We start from the raw sequence: 14,250 nt of genomic DNA, 5'->3' as shown, positions 1-14,250 counted from the left end.
ACTGGCCGGAAGTGCCCGGCGCCGCCATCTTGTTTACTGTCACCACAGCAACGGCAGCTACCTTGTTTAGCGTTACCACAGCAACGGCCGCCATCTTGCTCAGCCTCCACCGTCAGCCTGCCCGGGCCGAGCGGGGCCATGGCGGCCGCGGGGCGGCTGCACGACCTGGACCTCAGCGCCGAGGAAGTGGAACGCCTCCAACGCGCCTTCCGCGACGAGAAGTTCCGCGAGTTGTTCGCCGAGTACGCGGCGGAGCTCACCGACCCGGAGCAGCGGCGGCTGTACGAGGAGGAGGTGGCGGCGCTGGAGCGGGAGCGCGGCGTGGAGGTGCGCTTCGTGCACCCCTCGCCGGGCTTCGTGCTGCGGACCAGCCAGGAGGGCTCCCGCCGCTGCTACATCAACGTGTGCAGCAACGCGACGCTGGCGGAGCCGCGGGCCCACGCCGAGCGCGGCGGGCAGCGCTGGGCCCTGCCCTACAGCCTGGCGCCGGGCCGCGAGGAGCTGCGCCGCGCCGGCCGCCGCCGCCTGCTCTACGACGTGGTGTTCCACCCGGCCGCGCTGCGCCTGGCCGCCCGCAGCGCCCCGTTCCGCCGCCTGCTCTGCGACACGGCCCTGGACGCCGTGGAGCGGCACTGCGGGGTGCGGCTGGACCGCGCCAACGCCGCCGTGCTGCGGGGCACCCGCTACAAGGGCATCCCGCAGGCGCCCGTCATCCGCTCCCCGCTGCCCGGCGGCGCCGCGAAGGCGACCGACGGCGGGGAGTCCCCGCTGCCGCCCTTCCCCTACCCCGCCCCGCCGCCGGCCGACAACGGGGATTCGCCGCCGCCCGCCCCCGCCCCGCCTGCCGGCCCCACCACGCCGCGCTGGAGCATCCGCCACCGCTCCTACGTGGACCTGCAGGACTACCGGCACAGCCGCGACTCGGCGCCCAGCCCGGTGCCGCGGGAGCTGGTGGTGACGGTGGAGCTGCCGCTGCTGCGCTCGGCGGCGCAGGCGGAGCTGGAGATCCGCGGGCGGGAGCTCCGGCTCGACTCGCTCCGTCCCGCCTACCGCCTGCGCCTGCGCCTGCCCTACGACGTGGACGAGAGCGGCGGCCGCGCCGCCTTCAGCCGGGCCCAGCGGCAGCTGCAGGTCACGCTGCCCGTGGTGCCGCCGGCCCCCGCCGGGCAGCGCCGCGAAGGGGCCGAACCCGCGGCGCAGGGGCCGGGAGAGCCGCCGGAGGCTGGGCCGGGCGGCGGGGCCGCTCCTCCCACGGGCTCCGGCGGTGCGGCCCGGGACACGTGGGGCGGCGGGGACACTGGGGATCCACCCCGGGATCCGCCCCCCGAGCCCCCCGCTGAACAACCCGCAGAGCAACCCGCTGATTCCCCTGCCGAACCTCCCGCAGAACAACCCGCTGAACTCCCCGCAGATCCACCTGCTGAACCCCTTGCTGGACCACTCTGTGGTCCACCCGCCGACCCACCTACCGAGCCCCGCGCTGAACTCCTCGCTGAGCCTGCTCAACCCCTGGTTGGCCCACCTACTGAACCACCCCCAGAACCCCTCACTGAACCATCTACTCACTCCCCCGCTGATCCACTTGCTGAACCCCAAAAACCACCTGTCGAGCCCCTCGCCGACACTGAACCTCCCGCCGACCCCCCCTCTGGACCACCCCCTGAACCACCCCCCGAGCCCCCCAGCCCACCAGCAGGCTCTGGCGCCGCTCCCCCCCTCGCCAGCCCCGAGCCGGCCGCAGAGCACAGCCCTACCGGGATGGGCGCCACGTGCCCTCCCTTCCAGGCCCGGCAGGACGAGGCGTCCCTCACCCTGCTCCTGAGAGTGCCCGGCATCCACCCCCGGAGCCTCTGCGGGGACGTGGGCACCCACCACTACAGCCTGCGCTTCTCCACCGACAGCGGGGCCTTTGCCCTGTTCCTGCGGTTCCCTCCCGCAAACAGGCTCGTGTCCCCCGAGACCGGAGTCAGCGTCTCTGCCCACAACGCGGTTGTGGAGCTGGCCAAGGCCCCCGGCAGCACCGGGCCCTGGGAGAAGTTCAGCTTCGGCCTCGACCCCTCCGCTCTGCAGGTAATGGCTTCAAAAGGGAAGGTTTGGGGTGTCCCCTCTCCAGGGAGCCCTGCTCCGCTGCGGGGTGTGGCTGGGGTTTGGCAGCGCTGGTGAGTGATGTTTCCGGGAGGTGCGAGGTTGAGTTCAGAGCTGACAGAGACAGAAGTTGCTTCCTCCGAGAGCTGCTCCCGGATGTGAGTGGAGTGACCTGATCTGTCACCAGGTCACATCACGGAGCTGACACCTTCATCCTTGGGTTTGGAATGACTCCGGCCTCCCATGCCAACTTTTTTTCTAAGGGAAATTGTGGTGATAAGTGAAAACAAAGCCTGCCCTGACCTTTGTGTCCCTTAGCGTTCACTTTTAACCCAAGTAAACTGCTTGTGCAGCTTGTTCACACAAAGAAAGGAGATGTTTGTGGTACACCAGACATACACTCGTGTGCATACACTGTCATGAAGAGTGGGTAGAGGATCCCTGTGTCTGTATTTTGGGACAGAATTCCCACTTACAGCCATGGGAATACCCATTATTTCAACCAGAGCAGAACAGCAAACAGCAGCTGTGAACTGTCCATTTTGCTGGGATAAACCTTCACCTTCTCTTCTTCCCTGACTGGATGTGACTCCAGTTTAGCGGTTTATGATTTTATGGGTCGTTTGGCAGTGATGCTCCCATGGGGGTGGCTGCATTCAGGTTGACAGTGCCAGCTGGGAGCTGGCAGTGTCCCTAAAGGATGCCCACCTCGTGGCACTCCCCCTGTCCAGAGGCGCTCACGCAAGTTTTGTGGAAAACCACATTATTCTGTTAGCTCAGAGTTTCAAACCGCTTCTCACGAGCAGGGATTAAGGCTGCACAGCTCTTGTGTAACCTTCCAGCCATGGGATTTGAAGTTTGGCTCGATTTTAGAGCAATAAAATCCTTTGCATTTTGGATCATGTGCTGTGGGAGTGCAAGTCCAGAAAGCTGGCAGGCTTCAAGCGTGTCCACTGGGATAGACTTGCCTTGGAGCAGCTTAATTGCTCCTTCCCTACCACTAGAAATTACTTGTGCATGATTTTGAAATATATTTATCCAATTAGCGTTTATGCAGCTGAAACATCGCATTTAATGTCCCATTTAGCAGCTGCACACCTTTTATAACAGCAATTCCTGTGAAGGAGGAGCTGATCATTTCGGGGAAGTATCAAAGATGATGAATTTATGGAGAACCACCCACGCTGAGCTGTTTGCAGAGCATTTCCTCTGCTTTTAGCGGAGCAGAAGCCTTGCAAGTCTGTGCAAGTGGGGCCACAGAGCCCTCAGTGCTGCTGTTGGTTGCTGGAATCGGGCACTGGGTGCTGCTGCCACGTCAAATAAGCCACTGTGTAAACTCCTGCCTGTTTTCTGCACAGGTCCAGAGCCTGCCCAGGGCAGTGGTGGAATCCCCATCACTGGAAGTGTTCAAAAACCGTGTGGGTGTGGCACTGGAGGCCGTGGTTTAGTGCTGAACACGGGGGTGCTGCTGGGTCGGTGGCTGCACTGCTGATTTGTGTGTGTGCATTTGTTATTACGACTGGGGGGGAACATCTTGGGATTGGGAGTTGCTAAAAGGCCACCCAGTAATGAGAGCTTGGTTTTGTGAGTTAAAAAAAAAAAAACAAAACCACCAACCCTCGAATGTGCTGATTTTAGTAGATGTTGCAAAATGTTTTGGGTGGAGTAGGAGGAAGAGATTGGGCATTAGTCACAGGCTTCCCAGCCATTCATTCATCCAAAGGATTCTCCTGGCACGGAGTCCTTTTGGACACTGGGCCTGCAAACTGAAGCAGGCGAAAAAAAACTGAACTCATTTGTTCTGTTTGCTTTTTTTTTGACTGATGTTTCCCCGAAGTGCCTGTGCCAGCACTGAGAGCTGCACTCACTCAGAGTGAAGGGAGAAAAATTAATATTTAATTACAGCCACTATTGTATGCTGTCTTCTGGCCATTAGCTGTTTGCTCCTGGTCGCTTTTCTTCTACTTACGTTGATTTCTTCAATTTGTCTGAGGTAATTTTGGGTGTTTTTCTGCTTTGGCTTTTGTTCTATAAATCAGAGCTGTGGTTCTTGCACTGAGACCTGTGAGGAGTTGCATCAGTCATTACAGAGTGCACAGAGCAGTGCCCTGTTTGATCCCTTCAAGGAGCTTTTGATGGCTGAGGGGAGCAGGAACTTTATCCTGCACCCCCCAGTGTGCTTATTCATCATCTCCTCTCCCACAGCAGGGTTGCCAGAGGATAGTGCACAGCAAAGGTGAATTATGGAATCAGAGAATCCCGGAATGGTTTGGGTTGGAAGGGACCTTAACATCTCATTCCACCCCCTGCCATGGGCAGGGACACCTTCCACTGATCCAGGTTGCTCAGAGCTCCATCCAGTTTGGCCAGCGTTTTTTTTTTAACAGATATAGAATTCCTACTCTGCTATTGTCTGGGAAGTTGCTTCCTGCTGGAGACTGAGGGTTGTGGTGTCGTTTCATGCAACAAATTCCTCTGGGTTAGTTCAGAATCTGCCCCTCACTGGAAACCAGTGCCACAGTGGCTCTTCCACCCCTGTGAGGCTGCTGCCCAGTTCTGTCCCATGAACTGCCAGTTTCTTCTTGGAAATTGCTCTGATCCAGACACTGGTAGAAGAATGAGTTGAGCCTGTCCTTGGGACACCACGCTGGAAACAGAATTTCAAGGACAGTTGGAATGTCCCACACTTGTTTCTTTTCAGGAAATCTTTACACTGCCATGGTCTTCCCTGGACTTTAACTGTGAGTAGTTTCACTCCTTGGCCAAACCATAATGTCCACACAGCGGTTGGACTTGATGATCTCGGAAGTCTTTCCCATCCTAAATGATTCTGTGACTTGTTGACCAGAATAAAGACTCCAGAACTTTGGGCATCGTGGACCAGGGTCACGTATTTCAGGGGTTTAAAAGTGACCCTTTGTCACTGCCCTGGTGCTCAGTCACTGCACCAGAGACCACACAGCACTGATCCTTCTGCAGGGCTTGCTCCAGGCACTGTTTTTCCAGGGAATGACCTGAGGAAGCTTCCTGGCTTCCCCCTTGCCAAAATCCCTGCCTGCTGTTTGCCTTGAAGGACCAGCCATGGGCTGTGCTCCCTCCATTGCACTTCATCCACTCACACCTCCTACATCTTTTCCTTAAATCCTTCCATTCAGGCCTGGGAAACTCCTGCATCACAGAGTTGCCCTTCCTTTCAAGACAGCACAGCCTGGAGAGTAAATGATGAAGAAAGAATGGTTGAGAGCTAAACAACCATTAATAAAATTTGTAAGCCTGCCAGGCAAGGTTTGTGAGAACAACATGTCCCAGTGTGTGCTGGTTAATAGTGGAGCAGGAGTTGGGCAATGATGGAAATCGTGCCTTAGGAAAGCTCTGTCTTGGAATGTTTGGCCTCCTGGGGTTAAATGCTCGATTCTTAACAGAAATAAAAAGCAGTTTTCTAGTGGGTGTATTGAACTCCTGAGACTCGGAGGCTCAATTATCAGAGCGTGTGAAACACGTGTGGTGGTTAATTAATTCTGCCGGCACTTTTGGGGTCGGGTGTGCTCATTTTCACGGGATTAGAGAAAGACTGGATCACGTAGGAATTCCCTTTCATGCTGATCCACACCCTTCCCGACCCTCACAGCAGCCTGGAGTGAGTTAATTCACAGGATGTGTGCTCATTCCCTGGTCAGTGCTTCCCTCTGGGAGCCCCTCACTGGGAAGGGAATCACAGCCAGACCATCCCTTTCCTCATAAACCCCCATTTCCTCTTATGGAGAATATTAAAATTTAACTCATATAAACCCCCTGGGGCTCCAGAGAACAGCAGGGGAGCAGAGGAAAACAGAAATATTTCCTCTGCTTTCTATGCATTACGGTTTTTTTAACATTTACAGTCTGAAAAATATAATACTGAACATTCCTGAGGAGTTCATGGTTGGAGCTAATGAGTTATGCTGTTTGTGAGGTATCCAAACAGGAATTGCACAGCAACATGGAAGCTTTGTTTAACTTCTCTGTGGGTGTTGAGGCCTCCATGGAGGATGTTTTAGATGGGTGGGATTTTTTCTGCATGTCACAGCCACCAGTGTCTTGTGAAGGAGATGTTTTGGAAGCTCTTGGTGCTGGTAAAATAAGATGTGGATCCATTGGAGGGAGTCCAGAAGAGGCCACTTAACTGATCCCAGGGCTGGAGCCCCTCTGCTCTGGAGCCAGGCTGGGAGAGCTGGGGGGGTTCACCTGGAGAAGAGAAAGCTCCAGGGAGACCTGAGAGCCCCTTGCAGGGCCTAAAGGGGCTCCAGGAGAGCTGGAGAGGGACTGGGGACAAGGCATGGAGGGACAGGACACAGGGCATGGCTTCCCACTGGAAAAGTGTAGATTTAGATGGGATATTGGGAAGGAATTGCTGGCTGGGAGGGTGGGCAGGCCCTGGCACAGGTTGCCCAGAGAAGCTGTGGCTGCCCCTGGATCCCTGGAAGTGTCCAAGAGCAGTGCCAGGGCTTCACCACCTGCACAGGGAAGAATTTCTTCCCAGCATCCCATCCAAATGTAAATCCCCTGTGTGTGGCTGCAGGTGGCAGAGTTCTGTCGCTCCCAGCACAGGGGACACGTGGAAAAGGCAGTGGGCTGGATGTGCTGCTGTGGACTCACTGCCTGGGGCCGTGCTGGAGCTGTCCTTGTGCTCAGGGATCTCGGAATTAGGGCCTTGTGGATAACTGTTTTTTTTTTCTGTTTGAGAGTCAACCAAGCATGAAACCCAGAGAGCCACGTTGGGAAGTGTAAGGCAGGGATGTTTTACGGCTTTGCCACCTTTCGGGGAGAAATCCATCCCAGAGAGCTCCTTTGCCCTCATTTCCCAGCTGTTTGGAGTTGTTACATGCTTTTCTTTGAAAGGCAGGGTTATAATTTCCAATTTCCAGGCTACTATAAAGACTTAATACAATAGTCAGGGGTCACTTCTAAGAACATGAGGCTGTTGTGTGTAATCTGACAACGGTTTATTTTTGGTTCAGTTAATTCTGTGCTCATCATTTCAAGACTCTTGGCAAGTTTTTGGGGGAGGTCAAGGAAGGACAGAGAAGGAGAACAGAACAAACTTATTATTTCATATTTTTCAGAGTAATCTCCCTTCCCAAGCTGCATTAAGAACCATAATTAGTTTGCTTCTGCTATAAAACAAACTAATTTCTGCATAGCCTCTAATTGGTAGCTGCATTTTGGGAATAACGTGTCTACACAAAACATTTATGTCAGGAAACATTATTAACCTACTGATTAAGCTCATCAAAGCTCCTTTTGAGCTGTTTAATCTTTGCAGTCATGAGCTCCTTGGAAAAGTTTTTACCCTGCTGCAGGTACCAAAACTTTGAGCTCCACATTCTCATGTCGAGCTGGTTTGTGCTGGGACCCTACAAAGCCAGAATCCAGGAGATCCACAGATCCAGGATGTGTCTGCCCCTGGATCCCTGGAAGTGTTCAAGGCCAGCTTGGAGCAACCTGGTGCAGTGGAAGGTGTCCCTGCCCATGGCAGGGGGTGGGAATGAGGTGGTTTTTAAGATCCCTTCCCACCCAAACCATTCCATGATTCTGGGGTTCTCTGAGCTTCCCGTTACAGGAGGCACACAAAGAATTTAAACCTGCTTTTAAAACTGTTGCAAGCCTGCGTGGGAGGTAACTCTGGATGGAAACTGGCTCCGAATTTGGCTGAATTAAGGCAGGATAAACCCATCTGATTGCCGAGGGCAGCCGTGAGGGGCCCAGCTTTGCAGTGCTGAGAGAGACAAGGATGGCTTTGAATGATGAAGTGCTCTGCAAACCCAAGTCCTTCCTGCTAACGTTTATGTTAATTTGCTCTCAGTTTAGTCACAGGGAAAAATGAATGTGTACCAAACAGCAGATGACAGTATGTGCAGGGAGAAACAAATTAAATTGGAAGTTGCTAAGAGAGGATCATAAATACCAGAAAATAAACCGTTTGAACTGACGAATTATTTTACAGGGTCACTGAAATCATCTGCAGATGGTTGTCCTCTGCTCTGGCTTGGAAGGCAGAGCAGGCTTTAGAATAAATTCCTGAGTAATTTTTTTCCAAGGTCTAGGCTTTGATAACATCTGCAGTGATAGAAATGCCTCGGCGTGTGCTCCCCGGGAATGCAGAGTCTGAGGTACAATCTCGGGTTAATGATAATCACCTTATTGACAACAAACACATCCAAGGGGCTGTGATTTATGGCAGGCCATGGGGTAGGACTGGGATAAAATATTAAATGCTTATGGGTATATACAGTGTTGGGCTGGGCTGGAACTTGTAAAATTGGTTTATAGCAATCGGTCAGAATGAACAGAACAACATCACGAGTGGTTACTTTTTATCCTCATGTTAAGTACTGATTAATTATAGAATACCCTGAGCTGGAAGGGACACACAAGAATCATCCAGTCCAGCTCCTGGCCCTGCTCAGGACACCCCAACAATCCCCCCTGTCCCTGAGAGGATCATCCCAACCCTGCTGCAGCTCTGGCAGCCTTGGGGCTGTGCCCACTGCCCTGGGGAGCCTGTTCAGTGCCAACCACCCTCTGGGGGAAGAACCTTGTCCTGACAACAGACCTCCCGTTCAGTTTTTGGTTTTAACAGTATTTACTGGGAAGAAAACAAATTCTTTTGCTTTTAATGGGGGAGAAAATCTTCAGAAAGATTTCTTGGGTTTGTTGCCAAAATGCCAAGTCCTGATCGTGTCGGGGAGGAGGAAAGGCTGTCCCTCCCTCAGGCAACCACATGTGCCAGATGCATCTTCAGAGGGAAAACAGACAGTTTCCCCCATTTTGTGTAGGAAATGTAGGATGGATGGGGCTTGGAACAACCAGGTCCAGCAGAAGGGTGTCCCTGTTTCTACACTCTGACACTTTCTCTTGGACTCTGCAGAGTATTCCCACAATCCTGGAGCGCTGGCAGGTCCCTCTCTGGCAGGCAGGAAAGGATATAACATTAGGGAATAAGTATTTTAGGCTTTGCAGGCAGAAATGCAAGGAGTAGGTTATGGGAGGGTTTTGTGTCAGGGCAGCCCTGCTGTACTTTAATCTTCCCCCAAACAGTCTCAGCATCCAAAGCTGGCTCTTTGCCTGGATCGTAATCTTTCTGGATAGAAAATGAATTCAATCCTCTGGCTTGGAAAACCAACAATATCTATGTTATGACTTTCCATATTGTGATTTCTAATTTAAATAGTGGAAAAAATAGGACGCTGGGTTATTTTTCCTATAGTGTTTGGTTTTTTTTTTTCCCAAGATGACAGTTAAATTTGGTACCTCAGACACAATGTGACATCTGGCTGTGCATAAGGCTACGTCCACAGGGGGCCAAAAATGTGCAGAATTGCCTTTTTGCTTCTCAGTCTGCAAGATGTCAGTGATAATTGAATTTAACTTTCATTGGATTGACAAGAGGGTTGAACTGGACCGAGAAATTTGAAAGTGTGACTTTAAGTGGAAGGTTTGCAACTTCTCCCTGTTACTTCCAATTAAACAGGAAGGGTAATTCCAAGAGCATAAACCACTCCTCTAGGTCAGACTAGTTTTATTGTGCCAAAGTCCGTCCTTATCCTCAGCTTACACAGCTGATTTAGGAACAACACAAGCACAGGGAAAGCTCTGCAGTTCTTATGAAACCACCCCTCCAGGATGTGTTTTAGGACCTTTAATTACCTGCAACTGATTTAAACCTTTAAGCCTGTAGCAACACGTTGCACATTGTTTATGAACTGCATAGGAACAGCCTGGACACACCTCCGGGCTGTCCCTCTGCCTCTGGAGAAACCTCTCCCTGTTTTCCAACTGCCTTGTCTGGTGGTGATCTGAGCAGCCCACATGGCTGGGTGTGAAAGGGATACAGCCCTGCGTGTTCCACATCTGATCCTGGAGCTGAGGGTTCACCCACCCCGCAGAGAGGTGTTTGTGTTTCCCTGAGCACATGGAACAAACCCATAACAGTGTCACCCCTCCCTGATGTTCAGCCAGGGGAGGACAGTGGAATGATGTTGGTGCAGATCATCCCTCAGATAGAGTCTAAATCACGTGTCCAAAGAGAGGAAGCATTTTTCTGTTCTGTTTGCTGTGATGCTGATCTGGGATTTCAATGCACATGAGCTGAGCTCTGCTCTTCGTTCATTTCACCTCCTCACTCAATGTCTGGCCCAGGATTTCAAGGCATGAATGAGCTGTGAAACTTGTGAACTGTCCTGGCTTTCTTTGCAGGGAGTTTTTAGCCCGAGTATCACTAAAGTTTAGCACAAAAAGAACATAACCTGCTCTTTCTCTCTCTCTCTTTTTTTTTTTTTTTTCCCCCTCTAGGAAAGATTGTTTGTCACTGAAGAGAACGTTGATGGATTTCTAGGCACTGCTTTATGCCCTTCCTCTTGCTCCCAATCAGCACTGGAAAGTCAGCCATTAATTGAAGTGCTGGATGTCTCTGAGGACAGAATTCAAATCAGGGTGGAGGTGAGGATCTCTGGGAGCAGCACACGCTCTGACTGATTTATGTTCTTCTGCAAGATGCTATCAAATCCCACTGATACGGCTCTGTTCCTCTTTTGTCTTCATGGAGTGGGGAAAACCGGGAGTGGGGTTATTTACAAGTAGAAATGTCAATTTTCAGAAACAGGAGTTGTGTTTGTGCCATTTAACGTCAGCAAGTGATTGAAACCTCCTATATTTCACTTGGAAAAGAAGGAGAACTGTGCTCCAGTCTTTAAAGAGGGTGCTTTCTACTTGCAGGAACACTTCACTCTCTCAGCCTTGTACAGGTAGAGAAATCCTAGAGGATTTTGTCTGGGAAGAATCATGTCTCCTTATCTTTATTCAGTCCAAGTATTTGAATACTTGCAGGGTTCCTGTTGTGTAGATAATTAAACATGAGGCTATTAATCTTAAACACTGGTCTCAAATTCACATTTGTAATGTTTCAGGCCTCATTCAGGCCACTCTTCTTCCTCAGCCACCCTGTCTAGAGAGAGGAAGTAAGATGGGCTATTTGTGGGATCTGCCACGGGATTCAAATGTCCTCCCGTTGCAAAACAGGTGGACAGAAGAAGAAACCAAAATGTTAGTTTTGCAAAGAGCCCCCCTGACATTAACTGCGACTTCTTGGCATTTACTGCATCAGAAATTCAGATTAAACTTTTCTTAAAGGAACCATGAGATGCAGGCACAGTCAGGTCACTGCCGTGGCCATGAACTCTGCGGACAGAGTTAATGTGTAGGTGGCATGTTTGGACAAGTCCAGATAAAGCACATGGCCTTTGGAACCAGGCTGGAGGCCCCAGGAGTTTTTCAAAGAGAATGGCTTTACTTGCCAGGCTTAACTTGTGCAGCTAGTGTGGATTGTACGTAAAAATCTAAAATTCAAAGTGTTGGAGAGCAGATCTCTGTGCTTTGGGGCCTAAGAAAAGGCAGCTGGGATATCTTAAACCATCACACTCCTGGTCCTGTGCCGGGCTGGGAGTTGGAGTCAATGAGCACTGTGGGTCCCTTCCAACTCAGGGTGTTCCATGATTCTGTGTCTGTGTGGGAGAATCATCCAGTTTATGGAAGGATTTACTGCTGTTGCTTTTGTCTCTTGCTGGAGTGAGCAGAGGTTTGGGGTCAGAGAGGGATGGATGTGTGGGAGAGCAGCTCTGTCTTTGAATCCATGAATCCAGCTGCTCCTGGACAGATCCCTGCTGATCCTGACTGCCCACTGATAGGGACCTGTGAGCTACCAGCAGTTTTCTTGCAAAAACACTCAGTAACGTTGAACCTGGGGAAGACTGCCATTTTGACACCACCTCTCACGGTTCCTCCTCTCCCGAGGCAAACCACGGCAATTCCTGGATTAGCTCCACAGGCCGGTAATTGCCCTAATTGCAAGGTTCAAACACACTCCTGCAATGAGAGTTCAGATCCCTTGGCTGATTTTGTGGCCCCTGAGATCTGGAAAACAGGCTGGGTGTGGTGAGAGGCCTTTCCTAATCCTGCAGCCACGGCGGCTGTGGCGCTTGGCGGCTGCCCAGCAGCTTTTCCGAGAGCAGAGGAAACCCTCGGGAAGCCAACAACCTCCCTGCCACTCATTCCCACGCGCCACACGAGAGCAGAACACCCCAGCGCTGGGCTCACCTGGCTCTCTGGGATAGAATCACAGAATCACAGGCTGGTTTGGGTTGGAAGGGACATTAAAGATGATCCAGTGGTGCCCCTCTGCCACGGACATTCCACCAGTCCAAGCTGCTGAGCTGTTGGAGGAACAAGTGTCTGTGCTGCCTTCGCAGCAGTTTTGTGTGCGTGGTTTGTTTCAGCTGCAAAATAACTCATTTATTCCCTTGACAGCCACAGGACCGTGATGGAGCAGGAACACTTGGCAGCTCAGGGGGAGACCTTGCTGGAAAGACCAACGGTGACTACCCCGAAACAAAGGCACAAACAAACTGTCCCGCAGCTGATGGAGAACGTGCTGCAGGAACCAACACGGCTCCCACAGCTGAAACAATAGGAAAAGTAGGTTGTAGTTCACACCATTGTTTGGAGCACGGACCTCCTGACACCAGTTCAGCGATTCCTGGGGAATCTGGGAGAAGGGAACCAGATTTGGAAAGCGCTGCCGCAGCAGGCGATGCAGCCACGGCCCCGGGCTCTGGAAAACAAGGAGAACCTCTGCCAGGGGGGCAGGAGGCAGGGGAAGGGCACGAGGAGGCTGCACCCCCAGGGCTGGACAGCAGGGCAGCCTCCCCTGTCCTACGAGAAGTGAACCTTGAGGACGGGAGCGAGCGGGTTCTCAGGGATCACGTAACGCGCTGCCCCGTCGTGTTTCAGAATTCCTTGCTGTATGAGTTGGATTAGCTTAATGGCTTTAGGATTTCCTTCTGTTGTTTGATGCTTACTGTGACTTCCACTTGCTGGTGGGCGGCTTCAGGGCTCGGAGGTCCCCACTGGAACCGTTTCAACATCAAAACCTTACGTTGTTACAATTTTTGCCGTTAATAGATCCGTTTTCTAATCCCATATATAGGCTGAAGTAGTTTTATTACAAGAAAGATGCAGTTGGAAGTGAATCTGAGCTCCTGGAAGAAAATGTATCTTCACTGTTTACAGAACTTTTTTATTCTCTTGCCAGATTTCAGGGATTATTTGTATATATCCTTGGTCTAATGGCTCCCTTGGGAATTGAGCCGTATTCATCATTTTTCAAACCTTTCATTTTGTGATAACTGCAGGATTAGACTCGCAGTGATTTTTAGCAATCAAATGAAATTTCTAATTACCCGGAGAAGTTCTAATTAGTCTCCTAGAAATAATCAACATCTACACCCTGTATTCCATCCTAGCGCAGTGCTTTGCAGCACCCAGCCGTCCCCCAGCTGAACAAATTCCACTGCACAGTAACAACATCCTCTGGGTGCACGTGTGCTCTGAAGTATTTACAGTTTGGGAGATGGATTCCCTTTATTCAGATTTATTCTCAGTTTCCCTCGAGTTTCCACGTGCTTGTTGCTGGTTCACCTCTCTAAAGTGCCATAACCGAAAGAACACGTCTCATAATAAACTTCCAGTTCCCCTTTCTCACTGGTGCTGAACCAACTTCTGTTTTCGTTTGAGCTCTGCGAGACACAGAGGTGCTTGAGAGGAAAGGTAAATTTGCCTCATTTCAGGGCTGCTCTGGAATTACCGTCACATTTCTGTGAGAAACACGAGTGTGTGCAGTGGGGTGTGTGGTGTGAGTGTGACTTTGAGCTCAGTGAAGCCACAGCTGCCAAAAACACCTGCCCTGCCCTCTAGGGCAGCACATCCGCTGGAGGAGGGCGAGGGCTTTGCTTTGCTGGGTTAAGTTGAACCCCCCTCAGCATTTTCTGGGGGAGGTCTCTGAGGGCTGAGGCACCAGCACAGCTTCATCATCACCCCTGACCCAGGGAAACAACACACAGCAAGGACATTGCAAAATTGCGGTAGTTAAATAACCCTGGCAAAAAAAACCCCAGCAACACATTTTGTTTCTCTGACACACTTCCCTGTTCTACAAAAAGCTGCCGAGATGCTCCTGTTCCCAGCTGTGCTTCAGAGAGCAAGTGCCACGAAAGCAGCTGGAGTGACAACAAACAGCTCTGGAGCTCCCAGCTCCAGATCAGCCCAGATCACAGCAGCACTTTTCACTGGTGG

The 14,250-nt window shown here is 51.8% G+C and overlaps 1 protein-coding gene across 1 annotated transcript; it reads left to right on the top strand.

Moving 5' to 3' along the window:
• Positions 1–76: 76 nt before the first annotated feature.
• Positions 77–13,654, top strand: DNAAF2 (dynein axonemal assembly factor 2). The gene is made up of 3 exons (XM_027905858.1): positions 77–2,070; positions 10,417–10,563; positions 12,427–13,654. Exons 1-3 carry the CDS (start codon positions 139–141, stop codon positions 12,934–12,936), a joined length of 2,589 nt encoding a protein of 862 aa, XP_027761659.1. The 5' UTR covers positions 77–138; the 3' UTR covers positions 12,937–13,654.
• The last annotated feature ends 596 nt before the right edge of the window (positions 13,655–14,250 follow it).

The sequence above is a fragment of the Empidonax traillii genome, unplaced genomic scaffold (assembly GCF_003031625.1).
Source record: "Empidonax traillii isolate 1590-97213 ecotype Southwest subspecies unplaced genomic scaffold, ASM303162v1 scaffold1215:size260562, whole genome shotgun sequence".
NCBI classification, from domain to species: Eukaryota; Metazoa; Chordata; class Aves; order Passeriformes; family Tyrannidae; genus Empidonax; species Empidonax traillii.
Note: the sequence above shows the minus strand (reverse complement) of the source record. Positions and strands in the feature narration are given on the sequence as shown.

Coding starts and splice junctions, on each gene's coding strand:
- DNAAF2 (XM_027905858.1), top strand. CDS start 139: ATGGCGGCCGCGGGGCGGCTGCACGACCTGGACCTCAGCGCCGAGGAA. Junction 2,071..10,416: donor TCGACCCCTCCGCTCTGCAG/GTAATGGCTTCA, acceptor TTCCCCCTCTAG/GAAAGATTGTTTGTCACTGA. Junction 10,564..12,426: donor GAATTCAAATCAGGGTGGAG/GTGAGGATCTCT, acceptor TTCCCTTGACAG/CCACAGGACCGTGATGGAGC.